Raw genomic sequence first — 27,393 nt, forward strand, 5'->3', positions numbered from 1 at the left:
ATAAAAAGATCACAATTAATAATTGTTCTATTTAGAAATATTTTTTTCATTTTTATTATTGTAACTTGAAATTATTTAAAAAATTAAATCTTGTATATACTCAATAAAATTGAAAATTAAAACAAATGAACAAATCAATTAATCCTCCAATCAGATCAGTTCTTTTTTTAAACCAAATCATTTTTAAACAAAATAATAACTTACGTACGATTAACAAAAAAGTTATTATTATTATTGAAATTAATAATGCAAAAGAAATTTATTTAACTTGATTGTCAATCAAAAACAAAACTAAATAGATTTATATTATTGGGGTGATTTCAATCCCAAAAATGAGATTGATTGAAAAGGATATAAAAAGTAAGTTTGCTTTTTACTATTTTCGTTTTTCTTATTTACGGTGATTTTAATTGGTCTGATCTGTGAATGATTTTTTGTAAATAGCCTTGTTTCATCCCTCATTTACTGATCCCTCATTTGAACAAATCAATTTCAATCCGTTAATGATTTTCTATCTGTAGAATGAAAACTATAAATAAATTAAACTTTCTTTACGAATCATTATTAAATTATTTTCTTTACTTCATTATCAACAAATAAACAAACGAAGAAATTCATTTAAAATGAATAGATATCAAATATTACTATTTTTATTATATTCCATTTCAATTATAAATTCCATTAGTGCACTAGAACAATGTACAATTCCATATTGTATGAGCAATGACAAATGCTATACTGATTACTGTCCTATTGGTGTTGGTTGCTCACACACCCAAGTAGTTTGTAATTCCAACAATAAATGCTTGATTGATGGATGCCACCCTTCACTTGGATGTACTACCACTCCAAAGAATTGTAACGATGCCAATGCCAACACCCATGATTTGTGTATTCCCAATATCGGTTGCCTCAACGTACCATACTCCTGTGATAACACTTCCAATCCATTGAGCTGTCCAAACTCAGATCCATGCGAGACCAATTTTGTAGAGAATGGAAAGTGTTGCTATCACACCACTGTTTGTGACGATGCCAATCCATGTACTTCCGACTCGTGTAGTTCAACTTTGGGTGGATGCCAACATCAACCAGTTACTTGCAATGACAACAATCCATGTACAATCGATTCATGCAATGTCAAAGCCGGCTGTACCTACACTCCAAACACCTGTACTGACAACAATGTATGTACCATCGATTCATGTAATCCTTCCAATGGTGATTGCATTCACACACCTATCGACTGTAATGATAACAATCCAAATACAGTCGATCAATGTGATCCAACTATTGGATGCATTCACCATCCTTTAAATAGCTGTAATGATGGTAACCTCTGTACCATCGATACATTGAATACCGTCACTGGTGAGTGCCAATATACACCTAAATTCTGTGGAGATGAAACATTCTGTATCAAATTCCCATGTAACCCTGCCACTGGTTCTTGCGGTGTTGCCTACACCAACTGTAGCGATGGAAATCCATGTACCTACGATTTTTGTGATTCTGGAACGATGACTTGTTCCCACAAACCAATTAATTGTTTCGATAACAACAGATGCACCTTTGATAGCTGTAATCCATCCAACGGACAATGTATAAATACTCCAATAACTAATTGTTATTAATCTAGCATCTGTCTTCAACCAATAATATTCAATAAACAATTTTAAAAAAATTAACTTTTTGTTAATAAATAAATATCATCTTTATAAATTATCTTTCTAATTACAATAATATTATTAACAATTTATTTAATGATATATAGATTTAAATGAATTTTAGTTGAAGGTTGTTATTGACGTATCACTTTACACTTAAGCATAGATAGTTTCAATTAACTTCATAACGAAAATACTAGAGTCTTCTAGTGGGATATCGACTGGATTCTCAACACACTCTGCCACCGAAGAACAATTATCAATTGAAATTGGTGTGTATGAAAGTTCACTGTCTGTAATTACAATCTCTCCTTGTATTTCTAAAATAATATTAATAATATTAATAAATTATTTCAATATAATGTTCAGTTGCTTAAGCACTACTTACTTCTTAGAGTATTCTTTTGAGATTGAGCCAACATTTCATATTTACTATCACTTACTTGATTCAATTTAATTGAAGTAAGTTTATGATAAAGTTGTAAATAGTTTTGCTTTAATTTATCTATTAATTAATAATTAAAAAATAAGTAAACTACAGAACAATATTGTTTAGTATAATATAATAACATACTCTGACTGTCAATGGTATCCAATTTTGATTTCAATTCTTGAAGTTCCTGTGCCAATGATCTTTGTGATTTCAATGAGTCTTGATGCTCCTTCAAACGTTTATCTTCGAGTTGTTCGATCTCCTCTGTGAGTTGCTTCTCAATGACAGAGATCTCTACGTTCTTTTGGTCGAGCAGCTGGTCGTTCAACTTCTTTAGCTTGGTCTCAGACTGTACAAACTCGTCGTGAATCTTTATGATGTTGTCTTCGTTGGCCTGCTTCAATTTCTTCATTTGTTGCTCGTAGTAGTTCTTGACCTCGATGATACGCGACTCAAAGTCCTCGGCCTTTTGCTTGTCGGCCAACATCCACTCGTCGATGAGCTTCTGCTTACCGTCCTGGAAGAGATTGGAACGGTCCTTATTCTCTTGGACCATCTCATTGAGACGAGTGGTGAGTGCTTCGTTCTCACCCTGGAGTTGAGCAATCATTCTACGTGATTCGGCCAAACGATCGTTGACTTCACTGCTCATAGAGTCGACTGCTCTCTGGCTCTCGTATCGCTCATTGGTGTGCTTCTCAATCAACGACTCGAATTGTTGATTGGCCGATTGCATCTTTCTCTCAAACTCCTCCTTCATCTCTGCCATTTGACTGATTAATGAATTCTTTTCTTCATTCAACTGTGAAATTACCTTATCATCCTCTATTTTGATTTCGAAAAACAAAAAAACAATATTAATATTTGTTGGATTTCCCATTCAATATAAATATAAATACCTTTGATCTTATCATTAAGAACTTGTTTAATTTGTTCGAGTTTGAACTTCTCTTCTAGATCTCTACGGTCGTTCAATTGTTTCTGGAGATTGTCATAGTCACATCCATATTTATTATTGAGTGCTTCATTCAATAATTTATTTTTTTGTTGGAGAACTTCCACCTGGAACTTCAATTGTGATATATATTTCTTTGAGTCTTTAAATTAAGAAAATAAAATAAAAAATACATTTAATAAGAATGATAACTAATTAAATATAAAACTATTTATAACACTTACCAGAGTCACGCTTTTCAGCAGCAATCTTAAAGTCTTCAAACAAATTCTCTGTATCGGTATGCTTCATCTTTTTAAAGAGTGTAAATTTATCCTTTAATTCAATATACTAAAATAAAAGTAGAGCTAGAATTAATATAAATTATCACAATATATTATTTTTATGAAATCTACCTTCTTCTTATATTCACTGTCTTTTGGTTGTGTATTGATTGCATTGTTTGTATTGTTGATGATATTCGAAAGGATGGAGGAGTAGTTTATATTTGTATTATTGTTGGCAGTGGTAGCAATCTTTTCGAAACGCTCTGACAACTGATTGATATGATTTTGATTATTCTCTTGTAGTGTAACATTATTTTCCTCCATTTCTTGATCCTTCTCTGGTGAAGCAGGCACAATTGCCTTAACTTGTTTCTTTGTTGCTGCTTTCTTTACCATTTCGCCTATCTATAATAATATAATCTCTTTTGTTATAGTGTAAGATAGAAATATTTAATAGTAATAATAATAATAACAATCAACTACAAACAAAAAATTAAAATCAATCAATAAAGAGAAAATTTTAAATGGCGCCAAATCTAAATTTTCGTCAACGGACAAATTTTTAAAATTTGGAGGGATAAATTTTTTATTTAATTTAAAATGGTAAAACAGATGAGTATTCTAATCTAATATTTCGAAGATAGAACAATCATTTAACAATCAAATTATATACTTTATTTAATCATTTTTTTTCAAATTTAATTTAAGTTTATTATACATATAAATCTATTTCAATTTAAACATAAAATGGTCCTGTAGTGTTTATACTTTATTAGACTTGGTCGCAATAACATAAAAAAAAGTCACTGACCAATTTGAAAAGATTGCTTATTGTTAAATAGCTATCAATAAATTCTAACAAGATATTTAGGTTTCAATGGAAATATTTATAAAAGATGTTTTCGATGTCACCATATAAATCTGACAATCAAAATAAGTGTATTACAGTGAATATAATCTGAATCGAAGTCAGATGCCCAATAACAAAAAGTTTTTGTTTTTTTTTTTTTCATTTTTCACAACAAATTTTCTTAGAGTCATAATACCCATTGGGTTGGTTGGGTTTGCTCAAAAAAAGCAAAACTTCTCATAATAATATGTGAGTCCATATTAAATTGCACTCACTTTTCTGAAACCATTTGAACCAATCCAAAGAGGTTTTTTTTGGATTTATAATTAATTATTTTCAAAAATATCCAATATAATTATCATTCTAACTTTTAAAATAAACATAATAGTTTTTTTGTACAATACTTAATCAGTAAAATTATATTTATTTATTTATTTATTTATTTAATTGTATTTTTATATTTAAAACAAATATCATTCTGTAGTGAGTGAAATTAACCAACATCAACAAATCTCAATATTATTTTTATCTTTACAATATTAATTATATTAATAGCAAAACAATAAAGAAAAGATGGCTACAAAAGTATGTGTTCTCATAAAAATATATATTTAAACGAATTGTATAATTCTATCAACTCTATCTATTGCGCTCGTATATCTTATTATAATCATATTTGTTAAACAAGGTGAAGTTATATTATCACAAAGTAAATTCGCTAAAATTATACCAACCCCAACTACAACTCTAATCTCTGCACTGTTTCCGTTTATTTTATTTGATTTTCATCGATAAAGTAAACCCACCACAAATTGATTTGAAATCACGCATAATATCACAACCACACTGTTTTATTTACATTAAAAAAACAATCGTTTATATTGCAATTATCACACACACACAACCACACAAATTTTAATATTACAACCTGATTATAATGAAAATATTGGTTTGGTTTGAATGTGAAATGAACTGAGTTGAATTTGATTGGACGTCCTTTGCAATAAAATAAAAACAAAAACAAAACAAACAAAACAAACAAACTAATCCAATAATTATAATCATAAAATCAAAATCATTATTGTTTAGAATTACTATTGTTAACAACAACAATATTCTCTATCTTTTCAAAATCTTATTTCTTTTCACTCAAAGAATAAAAACTAACTAAAATGTCAACTGTTTCCACCACTTTAAATAAACCACCAACCACTGGAAAACCAATTACAATTAAAAAGTCATTTGGATCCTCAGAGAAATGCACTGTTTGTTCAAAGACTGTTTATAGTACTGAAAGATTGGCTGCCGATGAGCGTATCTTTCACAAAGCCTGTTTCAGATGTGCAGTTTGTAACAATGTCTTAAAGCTTGGAAGTTTTGCTTCCATGCAATCAAAATCATACTGTAAACCATGTTTCAAGAAATTGTTCTTTACTAAAGGGTATGTAAAAATAAATCAATATAATATATATTTACAAATTTCAAATACTAATTAATATAAAAAAGTAATTATTCTGAGGGATTCGGTCAACTCAAACCACAACATCAACATGATTTAAAGAAGGGTACACCAACTGTTACAGTTGTAACACCACCTCCACCACCTGTAAACTCATCGGCTGCTCAACAACCAGAGCCAGTCACTCCAGCTCCAACTCCAGCACCAAAGCCAGTTGTTGCATCAACACCAGCTCCAGCACCAGTTACAGCTACACCCACACCAAAACCAGTTGTTGCAGCTACACCAGCACCAAAACCAGTCGTTGCATCAACACCAACACCAAAACCGGTCGTTGCATCAACACCAGCACCAAAGCCAGTCGTTGCATCGACACCAGCACCAAAGCCAGTTGCAACCACTACATCGGCACCAAAATCATTTGCCAAGCCAACTGTCTCATCTTCACCAGTATCACCGGATAAGCCATCTACAACAACAACAACTACTTCTACCCTCAACAAACCAGCTACTCAACCACCAAAATATGTATATGGTAACTTCCAAGGTCTCAAAGATTTCACAAAGCCAGCAAATCCAGAAGGCAAACGAAACTTTACAATCAATAGATCCGGATCTAAATCACAAGAGAAATTAGTTCCAACACCAGCACCAGCTTCAACACCAGCACCAGTTTCAAAACCAGTTGTTACACCAGCACCAAAACCAACACCAGTTGTTACACCAGCCCCAGTTGTTGAGGAACCAACTCCAGCACCAGTTGTTGAGGAGCCAACACCAGCACCAGTTGTTGTTGAAGAACCAACCCCAGAACCAACTCCAGTTGTTGAAGAGCCAACTCCAGCAGTTGAGGAATCAATTCCAGAGCCACCATTAGAAGAACCAACTACAGTTGTTGAAGAGCCAACTCCAGTAGTTGAGGAACCAACTCCAGTCTCTGAAGAGCACGTTGATATTCCAATCACCATGGAAGACGAAGAAACAAACATTGAAGAAACAGTTTCACTATCAAACAATGAGTCAGCTGAGGTTGTTGCTGCTTAATTGATCCCAATAAATGTTTATATTATATATTTATTTATCTACAACATCTTTTAAAACTTTTTTTTTTTTTTGATATTTAAAGATGATATTTTGATTTTTTTACATATTTTGGGAAATATCTCTCGGAGTTTGTAGTTGTTGAATAGGTTACACAAAACATTGTAAAACATTTTAATATCAAATCAATAATATCATGATCAAGTGAACGATTTATTAGATTCTACAAAAAGAATCAAATAAAAATCATTATGATTCACATATTATTTTAATTCTTTATTGATAAAAGGATGAAGCTTTTCACTTAACAACCTAATAAATTTTTAATATTATATACATATATATAATGAAATTATCACAAATTAATTGTACAGTTCATACTGATGAACCATTTATTTTATTTTGTAAAAAATGTAATACTTTGGTTTGTTCAGAGTGTATGTGTAGTACTCATCAACAACACACCACAATCTCTATAAAAACACATTTACAAGAGAGAAAAGAATCTATCGATACCACAACAAAGAAGCTAGCGGTATTCGATAATCTAAAGTGGTTCGCTGAGCAACATGCTCATGTCACTGAGAATGAATCGAAATCACTGTTGATTTTCGATGAACTCACCAAGTTGATCAATAACTACAAGTTCAAATACGAAACCAATATCAAAAGACAAAAGAATCTCCTCGAAGACTACGCCAAAGTCCAATACTCCTACTTGGAGCAACTGAATCAAGTTTCACTGTCTGCCACCACCAACGAAGTCAATTCAGAAACAGCTAAAGTGTCCATCGGTGACATCCACACTCTATCGAAATCGTTACAACAGAATATTGAAATATCCAAGTTTGTTTTGGATATTAGAAATTCCGCTATGTTGGAGGAGCTTCTCGTTGCCACTGCCATCAAAGGATACAAACCATCGATATCTCTCACCATCGAACAAATGCTCGCCATTGTCGAGTCAATCGATCCAAGCTCACCACCATTCAGTAAAGCCTACGATGTAAATTGTGAAACCACAGTAGATGTATCATCCGATTACATTAGCCAATTCTCCAACTTATTAAAAGAGTCGGTAAAGTTAAAATCCGATAACTTTATTTCTCCACATTCTTCATCTACTTCCATTTTATCAGAGGTTTTAGCTCCCGATAGAATCGCCGCTAAACCACTTACTAAACTCTATTGTGTACAAGCAAATAAGATTGTCGGTTCCGGTGCAGGCAATCCAAGATCAATAGCAGTTATAGACCTGGAGGTGAACAAGATCAATATGGAATGGGCATTTTTCAGTCGCTCCAAAGCCTATAGCTCTGCTCCTATCCTTTTGAATAACAAGTTCTATACGCTAGGCGGTGATATAATGGAAAAATCTACATTTGAGGTGTATAATATCAATACAAAGTCTTCTACTATCCACAACCTAGGAAAAGTTGTTGGTTCTAATTTGGCTTGTGATTCCGATGGTCAACGTCATATCTACATAACCAATTCCGATCGTGGAAAGTACGAAGAGTTCATAAGAGATTCCTACGATGATCTTGACAGTAGTTACCACACTGGCCACAAAGTTATCAGTGGAACCGAAGCCGATTTAACCATTGAACGATTAGATGTTGTAACCGGTGAATTCAAGGTGGTTGGAAATTTAAAGGAGAAATCGGGTCTGATCTATACGCATTTGATTTACTCTGCCAAGTACAATTCACTGATAATCTTCAACAATAAGAAAATCCACAAACTCGATCTCTCAAAGTCATCGTTGGGCTACCAAAATGTTTCAGTCGAAATTGGTTCAACTTTGGCGATCTACGAAAGTGCCAAGCTTAGTTTAGTCTACGATGGAGACGATAAGATCTATTTCAATTCGATTGGAGATCGTAATTTCTGTGTTCTCAATATCAGTGATAACAGTCTCACCGCACTACCACAGCACTCCGAGGCAATTCGAGCACTTGCCTACGATAAGTACACCAACCAGATTATCATAGCGATATCCTATAGACAACCACACAAGCTTGGATACTACAACTGCAATACCAACAAGGTAGAAGTATCCAATCGTCAATTAGAAATACCATCAAATATATTCTTTCATTCATTGATTGTAGCTGAAAAATAGGAAATCATAAAGTTTATTTTTGGATTATCAAATTTCACAAAGACAAACATCCATCATAAATCCCTAACCTTTTTTACCAATTTGATTTTAAGAAAGTGAATAACAAATCTTTTAAAAAATAAAATAAAATAAATATAATCTTTTTATATATCTTCCAAATAGTATGTATGTAATAATCTTTCTATTTTCTAGCTGCAGAACATTCCATTTAATTTTAATTTAATTTCCTGTTTTTTATTTCTCATGTTATTTTTTTTTTTTACTTGTATTGTACAACATCTTCTGTTTGCTTTTTTCGCTTGTTTTAGAAATACTTTGCTTTTTGCACTTAGTTCGTTGGATTGCTGTAGTAAATCTTCCATTTTAGCATTGTTCTGTAATGCTGCTTCTATATTTTTGTGCTAATAGAGATGGAGATTTTGTTAGATTTATTTGTTGTTTTGTTTTGTGAGATTGTGATTATATAAAGATGATCAACGACATACCATAACCATAGTGACTTCATTTACTTGATTTTGTACTTCACCAACTCTATCAATACCTGCAGGATTGGCATATTTCGTCAATATATTCTGAAGTTGTGGGAATTGACCACCGATGATACCCTTGGTGAAATTTAGGTACTCACGCATCATCTCGGAAAGACATCTTGCTGCTACTCTCTCTGGATATTCTTGATCTGTATATACAACACCTCTAAATAATAGATTAAGAAATTAATATATATACTATCAATGTGGTTATGTTTAATAATCACAATATCATTAACATACCCAAAATCTTCTCTACAATCTACGTATGCCATATAACCTTCATGTGGTACACTACACTTTGAATTTACATTGAATCTATCTATAAAAATTTTACTTGATGCCAATAACACCTCTTTAATTCTAATAGATATAGAGTAGAGTGAGTGTGATATGATATCAGTAAAATTACTCTAAATTTATCTTTAATGTGATAGAGATAGAACATACGTTCCACGTTGTAAGAAACCAAATGAATTTAAATCCCATACATGATCGATTATAGTTCCACCTCTTCTAGATAAAACTAAAGCTAAAATCTTCATCTCTTTTGACTTTTAATTGATAATGTAACAAATATAGTAATTAAAACTAAAAATAATTTAAATGAATAAATAAAGAGTATATATTATATATTTATCGTTTTAATAAATAAATAAATACAATGTAGAAAAGTTAACAACAATTTGTTAATTTATATAATGTGAATGAATGTATGAAGAATTAATATAAACAAATATGTAAAGTTTTGAGGGAGTGGTCAAAAACTCATAACAAAAATAAATATGAGAAAATATGATTTAAAAAAAAATCGGTGAATTTATTTAAATGAAGTTGAATGGATCGTTGCAATTTTCTTGAAAAAATGAAACCTTTGAAGTACTTCATTGAATAAAATTTGATTAATATCTATAGATTAAGATATATTATCTTTGATTAGTTATTTTTTTTTTTTTTGTTTTTTTTTTTCAAAAGGAAGAGAAAAACATATTTTATTAATATAATTGATTCTCTCTCACACACTCTCATTGTTTTGTTAATCTTAAGAATCTGCATAAGAATGTAAGTCCTCTAAGTGTACGTTCACGATGTAATAGCGGTACTACAATGTCAGAGGCTGCGCATAAAATACGGTAGGCGGTAACTATTCTGCCTGGTGTTGGGAATGGCCAGAGTGTTTTGAAGATACCGTAGAATGCAACGGCAAAGAAGTGCATTGCCAGCACGCTTGGTTTCGGACGGAGACCAGAGAGCAATGCTACCGGTCCAGCAGAGAACTCACCACCGAGACTCAGATATCCGAGACATGCCTTTCTGAGGTGCTCGTTGTCCGCCGAGAACACCTTGTAGAGTGCACCGGCCAGAACATTGAGGGTGGAAGCGAGTGGTGTACGTTGTCGTTGGAACTCCTTCATGACTGCGTCCATCTTTTGTGAGTTGCCAAGATCCTCTGTGCTCAGTGGTGCCAACAGACAGGTCAGTGTGCGAACATCGGCAATGGCAACGGTCATACCGGCACCGGTAAGCGGATGTCTCATATTCCATGCGTCACCGAGCACTATGACACCCTTCTTGTCAATCATATCGGGATGCAACCTTGAATTTGGCATCTTTTTAAGCTGTTCATTGCGCAATGACTGTAAAAATGGTTCCCTGAGAGACTCCGGGAGTTGAGGAGCAGTCTGCTTCTCAAACATGACACGCAGCTGCGAGTTGGGTGGACAAGTCGATCCTGGAACATCGACCAACACTCTAATCTCATTCGATCCGATTCTATACATCAAAATGGGTGATGGATCAACCAAAAATACATGACCATGATCTGGGAAAGGTAAATTACAATCTCTAATAATTAAACTATGATTGATTCAATATTGTCAACAGATTAGTAAAGTAAAAAACAATGATGCTAGTGGTATACCAAAGTTTAACTAACAACACACTTACCCAACGAAAGTTGATACACAAAGTGGAGTTTGATTGGTAAGTGATTTACGCAGATTCGAGAAACAACCATCCACTACGATCGTAAGTGGAGCGAATGCTTCACGCTCTATTAGCTGTGGTTTGTCGTTGTCGGTGAGTGCATCACCACCGAGCAGTTGAGTTGTATATTTGATACCGACAATGGTGTTTGACGAATCGTCTTCGATGAGTGATTTGACAGTGCCCTGTACCAGGTTGACAGCTGCGACCATCGATGCCATATTACGTAGTTTCTGTACGAATCGGCCGTGGTGAAAGCTGAAACCGTTGGCAACCTTGGCGGGACTGTTGTTTGATTCACGCGGATATGAAAGACGAACGCCGTCAGTGCCCTTGAAGATACCGTAACCGTAGGCGGGTGTTGCGTCGATGCCGTCGAAGCACTCGCCCATGCCCAGAGCCTGGAGTGCACGCACACCACCTGGCTGCATCAACTCACCGACAATACGGTCGGGTTCACTCAGGTCACGTTCGACACAGAGCACACGACGTCCAGAAACACCGAGAGTTCTGGCAAGAATGGATCCTGCCACACCTGCACCTACAATGATCACATCGAATCTATTATTATTATTATTGGCATCGTCAACCGATATATTACTTTTGCTATTGTTATTGTTATCGTTTTGATTTTGATTGTTTTGAGTATGATCATCATTGATTGGTTGTGATTGTGATTGTTCCATTTCTTGTTGTTCTTGTTGTTGATCAGCTGCTACAGTTACATTAACTTGTTCGGTGTTGATCATTTCATTGATAGTATAATTAATATACAACTACTACTACTACTATTATTATAACTAATATTTATTTATAAAAAAAAGAATGATTATAAACAAATTAAATTAAAAGGACCACCATTTTTTTTTTTTTAAAGATTATTCTGATTGTTTTTTTTTTTTGTAAAATTTTAATTGAAAAAATATGAATTCAGTAGTTTTTCAGCGTTTTTATCTTTTCATCAAAAAACAAAAAAAAACGAAGTGTCAAGGCTATGGATTGTTCATTCACCATATAATATTTTGGGAACACGTTGGTTTGTGGTGGTCAACCACAAAACCTCAAATATGGTAAAATTGGAATTGAATAAGGAAAGAAATGGTGAGACAAAAAAAGTTCAAAATAGATTTTCAAGTTGTGGATGATTAAAAGTTACATCACTTTGAAAAAGGTCCATCAACCACATCTTTGGTTTTGATTTGACCAAATCGATTTTGATCAAACAAAATTTAATATTATAACTTGATATTTCTTGTGGTGTTTTTTTATAATAATCAAACTCTTCATGAGTTCAATTTCAAAATTTTGATGATCAAAGAATTAGTTGTTGTTTCTAAACAATTTCATAAATTTAAATGAATTTTAAAAAAAAAATATTGTTTATTGCATGATCAAGACGAGACCTGATAATAAGAAGAGGGCAAATGATGCGGTGAGGGATGAAGCTGATCCAGTGGTGGTGGTACCAGTGGTATCGGTGGTGGTTCCAGCGGTGGTAGTGGTTCCGGCGGTGGTGGTGGTTCCGGCAGCGGCTGGACAGTAGGTGGTGGCGATCGACGAAGCTGGGATTGGTTGTCCTTCCTTGCAGTAGTTACTGAACGATGAACATTGGCTCATCATTGGCATGTCGATGCAGAGTGCACTGTACGCCTTGAAAGCATCGCAGTCCATTGGGGTTCCGCTGACAGAGGTGTTGTATGGACAGGTGACACAGTCTTTCATCTTTGGCATCTCAGTGCAGATCGAAACGATCTCCTTGTTGACGGTGTCGGTCGATGGCAAACTTGGGATGGCAGCTTGAGTCTTGCATTGGTCGACGACAGAGTTGGCACCGCACAACGAGTTGTAGTTGGTACAGGCGTCGGCAGATTTGAAGTCACCAGTGCAACCGTCGGCCAAAACAGAGAATGGTGCACAGACACCGGTGCTGAGCTTGGCGGCTAAACAGGTATTGACAATAGAGCACATCACTGCAGAACCATTGTTATTGGTGCAGAGAGTAGTGATATCAGCGGTAGCATCATAAGTATAGTTTTTGCATGTAGCAACGGTTGGATCGGTAACACATGGATCAACGGCAGATGAACAAGCAATCAAACAAACAAATGCAATCAAAGCAATTAATGTGAATTTCATTTTATCTTTTTTGTTTTTGAGTTCAGATTAATAATAATAATTTAAAATATGATTGTATTTTGGTTTACGAAGAAGCGTAATTCTTAATTATAATTGTATACAAAGAAGAAGAGGAAGGGAGGAGGAAGGGGAGGAAGAAGGGAGGAGGAAATAATGAATAATGGTAATCAAAGATTAGTAGTTTAAGTTTTGTATTGTTTTTGTTTTGGTTCAAAAGAAAAGAAAAAAAAATAGTTTTTATTTAATTTTAATTATTTATTAATGTGCCAGAGTGTTTTAAGAATAGCCACAATTTGTCTTTATTATTTAAATGTATTTTTTGATTATTATTTGAAAGTGGGGTATGCATCATACTTTGTTTGGGTTTTTTTACCCAAAAAAATTAAAGGGGAATCAAACAACAGACTCAAAATAAAATAGTCTGAGTGATCTTACCTTTTGCAAAAGTAATTCGTTTTTTTTAATTCTGTTTTATAAATTTTGTTGTTGAAAAAAACTGCCACAAAAGTGCAACCAGGATGTCTATATAAAAAAAAAAAAAAAAAAAAAAAAAAAATTCACACACAGACACAATATTCGCAACTTCATGCAATAATAATTGTGTGTCACTACCGTTGTGGTTGTGATCTTTTTTCTATAGTGCCAAGATTATTATTGATCAATACAGGTGTGGTTGACAACTATATGAGTTAGTCGATCCCCATTATAATTATATTTGCATGTGGGATGTGTTTCATAATATTTATATTTATATTCGATGATTATGACAATGTTTAAATTAATATTAACTTTTCAAAAGAAATATTTTAGAGGAGTGTTGCAATGATTAAGACGAGACCTAATAATAAAAATGCACTAGTGTTTCAAAAGGATTGAACGAATCTCAAAGTGACCAATATTTACTTTATTTATAAATTATATTCAAAAATGGCGGATACAATATTATCCACTTTCTTCTTTTATAAATTTTTTAATAAATGATTGATTCTAAATGCTTCTATTGATACTCTATTGTTGATATCTCTAATACCATGTCTCTCTTTACAGAGCATTTTTAGTATATATGGTTTACCATTAGTTTGTAACTCCTCAACCAATAGCAAAGTATTAGCAAAATGTACATTTTCATCTTGTATACCATGAATTAAAACCAATCTATCCAATCTAAAAATATATAGTGTGTTGGTTAATTGTTGATTATCAAAGTTTGATAGTTGATATATAATTAATTGATTATAACTTACTGATCTGGGAAATTATTTAGATAACTAAGTACGTTACCTAATTTGTAACCCTCAGGATTGTTCTTTGGTGTATTCATGTAACGTTCGGTGTATCCAGTGTTGTAGGTCTCCCAGAGAGTGACAGGTGCACCAGAGATTGCAACCTTGAAAAAGTCTGGACGTTGAGCAATACCCATCAGTGCAAGATAACCACCGTAGCTCCATCCTTGAATGGCGACTCTTTCCAAGTCGAGTGAGATTTGATTTCTAGCGAGATACTCAATGCCCTCGACTTGATCCTGAATCTCAATTGTACCCATACGTTCACGTAGATGACCTTCAAACTCCAGTCCACGATTGGTCGATCCGGTTCCATCGATGTAGATAGAGATGAAACCAAACTCTGAGAGGAACTGTCTGGCCAGACTGTATGAGTTATTGACTATCTGGACGTGTGGACCGCCATAGACACAGCAGACGCTTGGATAGAGCGTGGCGGGGTTGTAGTCAGCAGGCAAATAGTAGCATCCATAGATCTTACGACCCTTGGAATTGACAAAGCTAAAGAGAGTCGGTGTTCTCGGTTTGAGAGCAATCGATTTCTCAACGTTGATGGTTGTGATCAGAGTTGGACATGGGAAGTGGTCGTCGCCTCTAAACTCGAGCTGATAGACTTGACTGAGTGGGGCGTCTTTGACCGACGAGTAGTTGCTGACGAAGCGAGTAAAGTTTGGTGATAGCTGGATCGATGTGTGATGATGTCCCTGGTTGGTGAGACGTCTGATATCACAGGGTTTCGAGTTGGCAGCATACGAGCAGACATAGAGATGGTTCTCAAGCGGCGAGTCTGCACTCGCCTCAAAGTAGATGAGAAGACGCGATTGGTCGATCCAGAGTTTCTCGCCGACAACCCAGCTGCCCTCAGTTAGTTGACGTGTCTTTACGTTGGTGTAGTTCGACTCCCAGCTGACGAGATAGAGATGACGGAATCCAGAGGATTCATTCGACCAAATCAGATTGTTGCCATCGAGGAATGTGATGTGGTCGACGACATTCACCCACAGATTGGAACGGTCACTCAACAACACTGGCAAATCCGAAGGTGTTTCGCTGAATTGAGACAGCGGAATCATCACCAAATCCAAACGTTGTTGCAATCTATCCATCAACTGAACCCAAACACTCTTTCCATCCTTTGACCATCCACCACGAACATAATATTCCAGCCATTCAAACTTACTTTTCAAATCAAACAAATAATTTTGTTTACATTCCAATTCATTCTTTAACATGTAATAATAATAATAATAATAATATTAGTATAAATCAACTACTATTTACAAAAATAACAACAATTATACTTACAGATTCATTAAAGGTAAGAGTTAATAGACATAGACGAACTTTGGTATTTTCGTCACCTGCCAATGGATATTTGTAATGAGTGGTAGTTCCAGTGTATCCATGTTGTGAGATATAGAAATCACGGACATGACGCTCATCTTCCTCAAAGTAGAATATTTGATATTGGTTGGGTGCAGCAGAGGTTGGTGACCACCAATATCCAGTGTATCTGGAGAACTCTTCACTGTACACGAATTTCGATTCACCGGCAGAGACAAACTCTGATATTTTACGGGTATGTGTAAGACGATGACGTTGTCCACTTGCTAGATGAGTCACCCAGATATCACCTTCCTCAATGAATGCGACCAGTTTGGCATCGTGTGAGAGTTTCGGGTCGAACGAACCACAATTTAGCTTCTCAAGCGCCGGTGAATGAACTCCAGCACTACCACCGATATCGACAATATACAAATCATTACTCATTGCAGCCAAAAAATGTTTGGTATTCTCATTAAAGTCATAGGAGGTGATACCATTACCAATGATTCTCTGTCTTTCTCTCATCAATTCCTCTTCGATTGACATCTCTTTATTTGATTCTCTATATGCAAATAGTGGTTTAATATCTTTGAATACCAATAATAATAATAATAATAATTTAGTTAGTTAGTTAGTTAAAATATTATTATAAATCTATAGATGATGTTACCAGATAGTTTTTGATTGTTTTCAATGTTGATATAGTGAATACTCAACATTGATTGACTTTGAGTGTTTGTAAGAAAGAATAGATGATTGTCATTGTCAAATTGATACTTTGATGGTGAAAATGAGTACTCTTCCATTGCCAATAGCTTTATGATATCATCTTTTGTATAACCCTTGTTATTGTGCTGAATCATAATCTTATTTCCAGCAGTCATTCTTTTTGTTTATTCTTTAAATAAAATACAAATATACAATAAATATTACAAAATAATAATATGATACTGTATTAATAAAAGTGATCACATTAATCATTTAATTTAATTTATTTTAAAGTTTTTTTTTTTAAAAAAGTTTAATTTATATTTTAGATTGAACTTCAAGAAAGTAGCCAACACAAAATAAAAAAAAGTTGCACTAAAAAAGTTGATTGACATGACTTAATATAGATAATTGTCGAATCGATTTGTTTTTTTTTTATTTCTTTTTCGATTCGACAATTATCTATATTAAGTCATGTCAATCAACCTTTTTTATAATTGATTCTATAATTATCTATATATATAGATAAAATAAACAACTAAAATGGATAACAAACTATTTTCTAGTCTATTTAAAAATGTTGTTATAAATAAATTGATATTTGACAATGTTAAATCGATTAATAGATTGAGAGGAGAAGGAAATGTTTACAAATGGAGTCAAGTAATTCAATTGCCACACGTTCAAGCAGGTAACAACTATCTACATTTGTTAAAAGAGAGTTTACAAATGAATTTTGGTGCATTCCAGATCTTCAGAAATGCAGTGCATGCCGGTAGTCTCGAGATGTTTGAATACCTGTTGCAATACTACCGATTTACCACCGCTCAGATATCATTAGATAGAGTTTCCACGTTGAAAGAGCAACTTCTCAACTCTATACTCATCAATGCATCTCGTTGCAATCGATTGGATATCATTGAGTGTCTGCTCCGCACATTTCCAACTTATCGATGGGATTTCTATGGTGCTATGGTGGATGCTCCATACTCTGGCAACTGGGAGATACTGAAGCGACTGAAGAAGTTACACGAGCAACATAACAACGACAGTGACTTCTCATATTGCAGTGTATTTGATTCCGCTGCTTCAGTTGGACGACTCGACATGATACAGTGGTTGTTGGTTAATCGTTCTGAAGATTTCGAGAAAAGCGAAATGTTAATACCAGCAATTGAAGCTGGTCATCTTCCTGTCGTTGAATATATCCTAAGAGAGCATAAAGAGCTGTTGGATAAAGAGGACAAAGTGCTCGTGAAAACCGCAGCTGTCAACGGTCATTTGGATGTCCTAAAGTTGTTGTACGAAGAGAAGTTTTCAGTTCCAGATAATATCGTTGATGATGCAGCACTGAGTGGAAATCTAAAGTTGATCAAGTGGTTACAGGAGAATAAGATTGGCGTTGCTTCTCTTCGGGCGATCCAAAGCGCTGTCACCATAGAAGATCTACAAACCTTGGTATGGTTGTATCATAATTCATCTGATGTAGTACATCTAAACATACCATTTATTGTAAAACTGGCAGTTGCTAACAACCATTTGAGTGTAGTTAAGTGGTTGCTCGAAAATACAACAACTGAACGACACATCGATAGTGAAACAATAGTGAACGTTGCCAAAGGAAATTATTTCGATATGTTTCAATTTTTACTAAAGAATGCACAGGTTCAAATTCCAGATAATCTTTTGGATATCGTGGTGTCGCGAGGTCATTTCAAATTCATCAAATATCTACATGAGAATACAACTCTTTCATGTTCTACCAACTCTATGGATTATTCTTGTAGCTACGGTAGACTTGAAATTGTAAAGTTTCTCCATGGGAATAGAAGTGAAAGTTTCAGCTCTAAAGCAATGGATAATGCTTGTGTCATTGGCTGCCTTGATATCTTGGAGTTTCTACATAAAAATCGAACAGAAGGATGCACAAACGAAGCATTTCTATTGGCAATGGATAGAGGTGAGTTTAAAACTCTTCGATGGCTCCTGGAAAACCGAACAGAGATCAACATTCAATCGATCCCACTCGAACACTTCAACATCTACGATCTATTGGTAAATAACTACCATGATTGTCTGGAATTGCTACTCAATCAACGATCAATTCCAATCGATCTGGCAAAACAATACTTGAAGAGAGCTGTTGATATCTATAAAAATTCTATTGAATCGATTCAAGTTTTAAATCAATATATTGAAAAACATCAGATGTACCAAACTAATAAATAATAAAAACTATTGTTTTTCTTTTTGCAGATTAATAATATAGTTTATTTCTTTTCAAGAGATAATCTTTTTTTGAATTCTTTTTTTGGAACTTGGAAATAGTTTTCAATAAACATGATACTCTCTGGTGTTAATGAAATCTGAGAATCTCTTTTGTTGAGTGATTTTGCAGATTTATCCAGTTGTGCGATGTTGTGTTGGCTCACCATATCCAAAATGTTTAGGAGAGCGGGTTCCTCGAAAAACTCTGTTGAATCCGATCGAAGTAAAGTCTCCAGATCCAAATGATGACGGCCAACTATCGATTGGAATGTAGTTTGTTTCAAAAATTCGACTCTCTCCTTTGCAGTGGTGTACGATATCAAGATGTAGTAGAGGAGGTCGACATCGATCGATTTACTAACGATCGTTGCCAGTCCATTTCCAGCGGTGATATAATCTCTGATGATATCGGATCGTCCCAGACCAGTGAGATAACCAAACAGCTTTTTGAGATAGAATACTTTCTTGAGAATAAACGATGAGCCGGTGAGGAGTTGCTTGTAGATCTCATCGGAGAGGACATACTCACGGATGCTCTCCGTGCCATTGACCGACGAATGATGCTGGATGAACAACTGTATTCCCAGTTCAATGAAATGGTCGTTCTTCTTTGGTGTGACTTGATAGAGCTTGAGATCGTCGCTGGTGATAGGACGACTTGGATTCTCTTGGAGTTGATGCTCCAAATCCAGCAGTTGTTTAGTGGAGCTTTCGGTACCACCGAAAATCAGTGCGAAAACATCGGACGGTATCTTTTGGCCCGACTTTTCTTGGACAACGAGCAGATGATTCTGGAATGCTTTGAGTGTGTTTCGAGAGAAGCTAATTTGCACCTTTTGTGACGCACGGAACAATTGGTAGCCAAGATTCAGTAGATGTGGATTCTCTTTGCCAGTCTCAAAGAATAGGTTGATGAATGATTCAATGACGGGTGTGGAGTAGATATAGCTAAACTTGTTCTCCAACTTTAGCTGTGCAATCACCTTGTTGAGATCAGAGTATTTAATCTGACGCATATAGTAGATTGGATGGAAGAGGACGGCACGCAACACACCATTGACATCACTCTCTAGCAGTTTGAATACCGATTTGCTGTGGAACGAGTCACCGGCCACTGCATGAACAGCGGCAAACAGTGAAACGCCAAACGGAATATTGTTACGCTGTGAGAATCCCTCGAGTAGTTTAGCGATTTTCGGTGCATCCTTACTCTGGATGGCGAGATCCAACGAGCTCTGTTGAGGATAGCTCTTAAAGTGTGCCCGGGTTTCGCTGTAGAGTTGATCGCCGTTGTTTAGGAATGGCTGGAGTGATGCGATGTGCTGTGCCTGCTTGGAGTAGTCGCGAGTCGCTTGGATTTGGGTGATGTCGTCGATGGCGCTCAGCTGGTGGAGCGAACGCCAGTGGCTGTCGGCAGCCGAGTTGACATGGTGATTCTGGTGGTAGAGGTTGAATGCGATCAACGTCGATTTGTTTGGTGCCATCTCGAGCGTCGTGAAATAGCTGTAGAACTTGAGTGCGAGATGATAGAAATCGGTGTGTAAACAGTAGACGATGGCGTCGTGTAGGATCGCATTGGCATTCGCTTGGTTCATAAGGATATCCACTACGTTTGGTGAGTGTTTAATACAACAGAGATGTGCAAGTAGCTGACCAATCATTCTAATATCACTGTTGTTACCGCCACGCGCAAACAAACGTATCAAATTCGAGAGAGAAGTCGTTCTATTCTCACGAGGAATCGAGAGAATCCAACGAGACAACAGTTCCAATCTATAGTTATTCGGTAGACGAAGCAGTAACTCTTTCTTTGCCGCCGGTTTCAACTGTGTCATTATTATCTCTAGAATTTTATAAAGATTCTCTCTTCTATTTGAAAAAGTTAATGTAATTGGTTGTTGTTGTTGTTGTTGCTGTTGCTGTTCTGTTTGTTGTTCTGATTGTTGTTGCTGTGATGGTTGTTGTTGTTTCTTTATCTCATTCAGATCATCTTGATATTGTAGTTTCAATTGTGATACAAAGAAATCTAACAGTGGTGAATGTGTCAATGAATAGTTTGATATCAACTTGAGTGTATCCTCTTGATACAATCTCGTTGTTATTGTATCTTCTGCCAATTGTACGATTGGATCATTCTTTTTATCTTGACTCTGACTATTATTTGTTTGTCCAAGTTGTAGTTGCTGAATGAATTGTATATGTTGAAGTTGTTTTTGTATATCTTCCTTTGCATTGTTATTATTATTGCTATTGTTATTTGTAGATCTATATAATCATAATGATAATGAATTTAATTATGTTAATTTAATTTTATTCATTTGCAAAAACAAACACACACACATCAATTTACATACTTTGAATTTAAAATATCTCTTCTATTTGACTTTAACTTATATTGACCATTTTTAGGAGGTCTATATCTAGATTTAGATGTCGATGTCGATGTCGGTGTAGATGTAGATACTGATGATGTTGATGCTGTTGTAGATGATGTTGGTTGATTATTATAACATCTAATAAAATAAAAACGATCTACAAATGTGTTGAGGAAATATCTTTTGTTTGATATACTGCTACTACTACTACTACCTAATAATCCAAACATATTTAAAACAAATTAATTTAAATAAAAATGACAATGCTTTTGATCATATGCCAAATAAAAACGAAATAAATTAGAATCATCCAAGATTTTAATTTCAAAAATTATTAATAATGTAAATAACAGTTTAAACTTGGAATCACTTGTTTTGAATATCGTGATCACATCATTATTATTAGTTTAAATTATATATTTGACTTTGCAAATAGATAGTACTTTAGTTTTTATTCTATTATCTATCTCTATACCAAAAAAAAAAGATAAACTTTTAAAACATGTTACCATTTATAATTCAAAGAAATATATTATCAAAACTATTTAATAATAATAATAATATATTTACATTAAAAGAATATATTATTAATAATAATAATAGTAGTGATAAAAAGATTAAAAGAAATAATAAAAGAAATAATATATTGGATAATAATTTCAAAGATCTCCTATCTAATGATAACAATGCTCAATTGAGTTGTTGCAGTTTAGTTTGTAAACAATGGTTCAAGTTGATCGCAACTGAATATTGTACGAGATATTACATTGGCATTGATATCGATTGGAGATACTTTGATGAATCCGATATATTATCAGAGGATCAGATATTTAGTACGGTTAATCCAACCTATGATATTAAAATATTGAATAATGTAAATTCAATGATCAAGAATCAAATTAGATCCTCTAGTAATAGACTATCGAGTAATCATTCAATATATCAGTATAGCAATATCAATCATTTATATTATAATTCTAATTTCGTAAATAATCATAGTATTGATAACTATCAAGATAATGATAATCAATATAATCAACATCAATATCTATTGAATTGGTTATACAAATTCACAAGCCTACAACGCTTAACTATAAAGACAGAGTGTCCTTATTTAGTTAACGATATTCTCGATCGATTCCCACATCTCAAGATTGAGTTGTACGTAGAGCAATCACCATTCTATCTATATAAAGATATGTTGGATATGTCGGATATCGATGAGACTACATTGGAGTTTGTACATCTCAACGTTGAAGGTATACATCAAATGATAGCATACGATAATCCAGAGAAATACTACAACCAATACGTTAGGCAGTGGAGAACCAATTCATTTTCATTCAGCTATATAGGTCGTGACTCTGAGATCTCGCATATCTCCTACAAGAATCTATTACAGCTATCACTCTTGGAATCAAGTAGACTTCGACATATAAAGATAGTTAATGATTATATAGATACAAAGTATCTAAGTTTAATAGTTGATAGTAAGAGTTGTATTGTTTCATTCAAATCAAAGGTTGCTTTCGGTATCTACGAAATGAGTCATCAGTATCATGGTCAGCATGTTGGTGAGCTATTTCAATGGTGTAGCTGTCTTTCAACTCAGTCATTCTCGGAGCTCTATGGTAGAAACCGTCTTGAACACTGGGAGCAATTCTGTCAGCTACTCGCCAACAATAAAACACTTAGACGTCTATCGCTAACGAATGTCTGCAAAGTACATCTATTACAACAACCGGAAACCATAGAGAGTATGTCAAATCAACTAAGTATAGCACTCTCTAACAACAACACTTTGGTTAGTCTAACGATATCCGGTCTTTTTCTTACTGAATCGTTCTTTGACGCCATTGCACATAGTAACACAACCATTCAATACCTAAAAATCAAAGACATAACAACACAACAAATTCATCAATTAAAAGAAGTATCAAAACATAACAAATTTATTAAAATAAAGTTTGTTCAAAACAACTATCAATAATTATAAAAATTATCTATTTTTTTATCTTTTATTTTTGGCATGTCAAAAAGAATTATATATAATTAACTATTTTTTCTTTTATTTTCAGCTATCTTGTATACTTACTTACAGAAGTAGTTATCATCATCATCAACAAGATTTATAATCAAGTTTTCAAGTACAATAGTTTATGTGTTGCAAAAGAAATAAAGATAAGAGTTAATAAACATTGTTTCAAACTTTTAAACAATCTTTTTATTTTCCAAGTAATCACAACCATTGACATCATCACCAAATATCTAAAATATCAATTGTAATAATTTTATAAAAATATTTAAAAATAAAAGAATTGGTGTGGTTCTTTGATTTCATTGCATTGTAAATTCGACTATTCATTTATTTTTTTTTGTTTTATTCCATTTTTATTTTACATGTATTTATATATCTTTGAGAGTTAACAAACAACTCTTGAAGAATCATCGAATTGTTTTAATAGAATGTATATTATAAAATATTATTTTTATTGTGCAATAATATTTTTTATCTTAATAAGTGGTAGTACATGTAGAATCAATGAAGCGTCGTCCTCATTATTATCATCATCATCATCATCATCATCATCGATACTCTCAAAAAGATTAGGAGACTATTCAACTACTACATTTACAATCTATGTTAATCAAACTAGTAATTTCACAGAGGTGCTATGTGGAGCCAATATGACGTCGGGTTGTCAAACGATGAACGATGCATTGAACTCCTATTACTACCAATCGAGTGTCATCACCGACGCAACCAACGTAGTCATCATACTGAACAGTGGTGTCTACACAGGTATCAATAATACCAATCTTTCTCTAAGCAATATAAACATAACATTTACAACTTATGATAACAATAACAATAATAATAATAATAATAGTACAACCAATTCGACAAATACAAATATTGAAACTACAATCGATTTACAATCACAATCAAGATTCTTGGATATAAATAGTAATTCTCAACAATCACAATCAGTACAGACACTGGTTTCCATCAATAATCTGAATATAGTGAATGGCGCTGCTGACGATGGTGCCGTCATTCGTACGCTTGGAAGCGAGGGAACCGTCTATATCAGTATCAACAACAGCTATATTGCATCAAACAATGCCAATCAATATGGAGGTGTATTCTACTTCCAACAGAACAGCAGTCCACAACTATCGGTCACCAATTCAATACTGATCAATAACACTGCTAGAACTCATGGCGCCATCATCTACTCTGAACAGCAGGTGATCACATCGTTTTACGACTGCCAGCTGACTTACAACCAGGCAGTCCAAGGCAATGGAATCATCTATGCAATGAACAGCTCCACCGTGTTACAACGATGTAACATTAGCAACAACCAAGTACTACAGGGATCGATTATCCACACCTCTGACGAAGTACTGGGTGTCGCCTATACCAACTTCACTGGCAATCGATTTACAAACGCAACACTCTACTCTGAGAATGGATATCTACACATGTCGGACACGGTGTTCAGTGAGAATTGCTGTGGAAGTCAAATCATGCTCATCGGAGAGAATGGCGAGGTGCGAGCGTTCAACTCGCTGTTCACCGCTAATCAAGGTTCCGGCGAGTATCCAGAGGTGATACGTCTACAGGATCAAGTGATAAGCTACATCACCAACTCGACATTCAGCGATAATCAAGGTGGTATTCTCTATTCCGACAGTATATTGGCATCGACTTTTGAGTGGTGTCAATTCCTTGACAACCAACCGATTGCTGTCGACACTGACAACGGCCAGCCCTACAGCATCTACGTACAGGACACTAGGAATTTGAAATTCTTTGATAGCTATTTTAGACCAAACAATTCATACATCTATTGTCTGACCAGTCAGATCACAATGCAATCACCTATCAACCAGACAGCACCACAGATTCTCTGTGGCAGTGATTGTTTGACAATTGGTGAGGCACTATGCTACGGTAGTTCATCGTACGAACCAAAGAAACCACGACTAACAAACGCAGATGTCGGTGGAATCATTTTTGGAACAACCATGGGTGTTGTTGGACTTGGATTGCTTGGTGTTTATCTATATAGAAGATTCTACAGAAATCCAGAAGAAAAGTTCCAATATCAACCAATTGCATAATAATAAAGAAAAGAAAAAAAGAAACAAAAAAAAAACAATAAATAATATTATTTAATATGTAATATTTACAAATAATTATTTTATTATTGTATCAAATTTGGAATTTGCTGTTGTTGTTCTTGTATTTCTTGAGCTTGTTGTTCTTGTTGTTGTTGTTGTTCTTGTTGCTGTTGCTGTTGTTGTTGTTCTTGATCTTGTTGCTGTTGCTGTTGTTGTTGTTGCGCTGGCTGTTGGAAATATCTATAGTTATTAATTCGATTTGTTAGAACAGCTGGTATTTCAAAGTTGAAAAGACAAAGAACTAAAAGATATTCGGTGGTTGTATATGATACACAAAAAGCAATAGGATGGAATCCAGATGGAAATATAATGATATAATACGCTAATAAATATAAAGTTGAAAGGAATAAAAATGGATAATATCTTATACTTTCTTGAGAATGTAAACTAATTATAATCAAAATATAAATATCATTAATAAAACAATTATTAATACAGCTACCAACTACAACAACTTAACTTACCCCATTGAAGAGAAATAGGATGCAATCAAAGAACATGTTAAAAATATTAGATATTCAGTTTGAACGAAAAATGAAAACATATAGATTCCTCCTATTTGTAACTGTGATAATAACCAGTTAATTAATTGATGTGGATTTGGTTTAGTTAGACGAATATAGATCTTTATTGTGAATTCATTGATTATACTTACAATTACAAAGATGAAACCTATAATCCAATTGTGAATCATAAATATATGTAAGCCAATAGTAGGATCAAACACTCTTGTGATAAAAAACTCGCAAATCCTCAGTCCAACTCCGAATATGATGATGTTGGAAAAGAATACAAAATTAACTTTTATAATACACTGAACTAAATAAAATATAAATTCTAGAATAGTAGCAGTAGTTTGTTTTGGTTAGATCGATCTCTTGGTTCGATTATCTTTAACAACTTACCAAAAGAAAAATCTTTTTCAGGTGATCGGTAGTTGGACAAATCGAAAAAAGTGTTGTCCTCAGACTTGAGGTAGCCGCCTTTGAATCCGTTCACCATATTGTTGATCATGACTACGTCGTAACCCAACACTCGCAAGAGCATCTTGTGATACTGTCCACCAAAACATGTTAAATTCGTAAACAAATCGATGTGGTGTGTCGATACATTATACATATCCCTTATATCTTTGGGTAGCATTAGAAATTCTTTTTTAAATGAAAATTCATATCTCTGATGTGTTTCATATAGAAATCTATTTTGTATTTCATTATTATTATTATTATTGTTGTTGTTGTTGGTTGTAGGTGATGATGAAACTGTTGCTGAAGTAGTTGATATATCTATTTCTTTATCTTTATCCTTCTCTTTATCTTTAAATTGAAGCGGTTGATTATCAGGTAAATATTTATAGTTTTCTCTTTCTTTTGCCTCTTTGACATCGATGGTCAATACGTCGAATCTGTGTTTCGGAAAGTTATTTGCAAACTCTTCAACTATACAATCTGCCTATGTGTTATGTATTTTGATTGACGAGATAAAAGTGGTCAATGATCAATAGAACTTGCTGCAGCAAACCACATTCATTTTTATTACTACTCTCTCTCAAAAATTAAAAAAGTAGGTATGCATACCTTTCCAACATACTGTCTGTGCATCATCAATAGGGTTGCAAGGAAGATAGAAATGATAATCAAGCAAAACACTTCGAATAATAATCTAACCTTTGCTGTTGTCTTTTGATTCAGATATCGAATGAAGTGGATATATCCAACTAAATATCCATCGTCCATTCTTCATATTATTGTTTGTGTATAAATGTATTGTTAAAAATAAAAATAAAAGTAAATG

General features: G+C 34.1%; 13 protein-coding genes across 13 annotated transcripts; 5 read left to right on the forward strand and 8 right to left on the reverse strand.

Annotated features, from left to right (window-relative positions):
• Nucleotides 1–332: 332 nt before the first annotated feature.
• On the forward strand, nucleotides 333–1,659 carry PPL_12308 (prestalk protein; the record flags this gene model as incomplete). The annotated part of the gene is made up of 4 exons (XM_020583046.1): nucleotides 333–360; nucleotides 445–517; nucleotides 686–1,602; nucleotides 1,640–1,659. 4 exons carry the CDS (start codon nucleotides 333–335, stop codon nucleotides 1,657–1,659), a joined length of 1,038 nt encoding a protein of 345 aa, XP_020429827.1.
• Nucleotides 1,660–1,823: 164 nt separating this feature from the next.
• On the reverse strand, nucleotides 1,824–4,430 carry PPL_12309 (uncharacterized protein; the record flags this gene model as incomplete). The annotated part of the gene is made up of 7 exons (XM_020583047.1): nucleotides 1,824–1,987; nucleotides 2,056–2,172; nucleotides 2,242–2,925; nucleotides 3,000–3,197; nucleotides 3,280–3,385; nucleotides 3,451–3,726; nucleotides 4,368–4,430. 7 exons carry the CDS (start codon nucleotides 4,428–4,430, stop codon nucleotides 1,824–1,826), a joined length of 1,608 nt encoding a protein of 535 aa, XP_020429828.1.
• A 913-nt stretch (nucleotides 4,431–5,343) lies between these two features.
• PPL_12310 (uncharacterized protein) lies at nucleotides 5,344–6,674 on the forward strand (the record flags this gene model as incomplete). The annotated part of the gene is made up of 2 exons (XM_020583048.1): nucleotides 5,344–5,612; nucleotides 5,678–6,674. 2 exons carry the CDS (start codon nucleotides 5,344–5,346, stop codon nucleotides 6,672–6,674), a joined length of 1,266 nt encoding a protein of 421 aa, XP_020429829.1.
• A 343-nt stretch (nucleotides 6,675–7,017) lies between these two features.
• Nucleotides 7,018–8,796, forward strand: PPL_12311 (B-box zinc finger protein; the record flags this gene model as incomplete). The annotated part of the gene is made up of 1 exon (XM_020583049.1): nucleotides 7,018–8,796. The coding sequence occupies one exon, from the start codon at nucleotides 7,018–7,020 to the stop codon at nucleotides 8,794–8,796; it is 1,779 nt and encodes a 592-aa protein (XP_020429830.1).
• An 87-nt stretch (nucleotides 8,797–8,883) lies between these two features.
• Nucleotides 8,884–9,871, reverse strand: PPL_12312 (synaptobrevin domain-containing protein; the record flags this gene model as incomplete). Its single annotated transcript, XM_020583050.1, has 5 exons — nucleotides 8,884–8,904; nucleotides 9,060–9,197; nucleotides 9,282–9,492; nucleotides 9,570–9,689; nucleotides 9,777–9,871. 5 exons carry the CDS (start codon nucleotides 9,869–9,871, stop codon nucleotides 8,884–8,886), a joined length of 585 nt encoding a protein of 194 aa, XP_020429831.1.
• Nucleotides 9,872–10,351: 480 nt separating this feature from the next.
• On the reverse strand, nucleotides 10,352–12,061 carry sqle (squalene monooxygenase; the record flags this gene model as incomplete). The annotated part of the gene is made up of 2 exons (XM_020583051.1): nucleotides 10,352–11,171; nucleotides 11,274–12,061. The coding sequence occupies 2 exons, from the start codon at nucleotides 12,059–12,061 to the stop codon at nucleotides 10,352–10,354; spliced, it is 1,608 nt and encodes a 535-aa protein (XP_020429832.1).
• A 631-nt stretch (nucleotides 12,062–12,692) lies between these two features.
• On the reverse strand, nucleotides 12,693–13,448 carry PPL_12314 (uncharacterized protein; the record flags this gene model as incomplete). The annotated part of the gene is made up of 1 exon (XM_020583052.1): nucleotides 12,693–13,448. The coding sequence occupies one exon, from the start codon at nucleotides 13,446–13,448 to the stop codon at nucleotides 12,693–12,695; it is 756 nt and encodes a 251-aa protein (XP_020429833.1).
• Nucleotides 13,449–14,407: 959 nt separating this feature from the next.
• Nucleotides 14,408–16,941, reverse strand: PPL_12315 (dipeptidylpeptidase 8; the record flags this gene model as incomplete). The annotated part of the gene is made up of 4 exons (XM_020583053.1): nucleotides 14,408–14,612; nucleotides 14,693–15,954; nucleotides 16,037–16,644; nucleotides 16,728–16,941. 4 exons carry the CDS (start codon nucleotides 16,939–16,941, stop codon nucleotides 14,408–14,410), a joined length of 2,289 nt encoding a protein of 762 aa, XP_020429834.1.
• A 367-nt stretch (nucleotides 16,942–17,308) lies between these two features.
• Nucleotides 17,309–18,824, forward strand: PPL_12316 (uncharacterized protein; the record flags this gene model as incomplete). The annotated part of the gene is made up of 2 exons (XM_020583054.1): nucleotides 17,309–18,571; nucleotides 18,684–18,824. 2 exons carry the CDS (start codon nucleotides 17,309–17,311, stop codon nucleotides 18,822–18,824), a joined length of 1,404 nt encoding a protein of 467 aa, XP_020429835.1.
• Nucleotides 18,825–18,926: 102 nt separating this feature from the next.
• Nucleotides 18,927–20,049, reverse strand: PPL_12317 (uncharacterized protein; the record flags this gene model as incomplete). Its single annotated transcript, XM_020583055.1, has 2 exons — nucleotides 18,927–18,983; nucleotides 19,198–20,049. The coding sequence occupies 2 exons, from the start codon at nucleotides 20,047–20,049 to the stop codon at nucleotides 18,927–18,929; spliced, it is 909 nt and encodes a 302-aa protein (XP_020429836.1).
• A 235-nt stretch (nucleotides 20,050–20,284) lies between these two features.
• PPL_12318 (uncharacterized protein) lies at nucleotides 20,285–21,638 on the reverse strand (the record flags this gene model as incomplete). The annotated part of the gene is made up of 3 exons (XM_020583056.1): nucleotides 20,285–20,544; nucleotides 20,733–21,298; nucleotides 21,388–21,638. 3 exons carry the CDS (start codon nucleotides 21,636–21,638, stop codon nucleotides 20,285–20,287), a joined length of 1,077 nt encoding a protein of 358 aa, XP_020429837.1.
• A 272-nt stretch (nucleotides 21,639–21,910) lies between these two features.
• PPL_12319 (uncharacterized protein) lies at nucleotides 21,911–25,539 on the forward strand (the record flags this gene model as incomplete). Its single annotated transcript, XM_020583057.1, has 2 exons — nucleotides 21,911–23,373; nucleotides 23,931–25,539. The coding sequence occupies 2 exons, from the start codon at nucleotides 21,911–21,913 to the stop codon at nucleotides 25,537–25,539; spliced, it is 3,072 nt and encodes a 1,023-aa protein (XP_020429838.1).
• Nucleotides 25,540–25,622: 83 nt separating this feature from the next.
• Nucleotides 25,623–27,335, reverse strand: PPL_12320 (uncharacterized protein; the record flags this gene model as incomplete). The annotated part of the gene is made up of 4 exons (XM_020583058.1): nucleotides 25,623–25,779; nucleotides 26,064–26,418; nucleotides 26,505–27,051; nucleotides 27,177–27,335. 4 exons carry the CDS (start codon nucleotides 27,333–27,335, stop codon nucleotides 25,623–25,625), a joined length of 1,218 nt encoding a protein of 405 aa, XP_020429839.1.
• Nucleotides 27,336–27,393: the final 58 nt, after the last annotated feature.

The sequence above is a fragment of the Heterostelium album genome, assembly GCF_000004825.1.
Source record: "Heterostelium album PN500 unplaced genomic scaffold PPL_scaffold10, whole genome shotgun sequence".
Classification (NCBI taxonomy): Eukaryota; Evosea; class Eumycetozoa; order Acytosteliales; family Acytosteliaceae; genus Heterostelium; species Heterostelium album.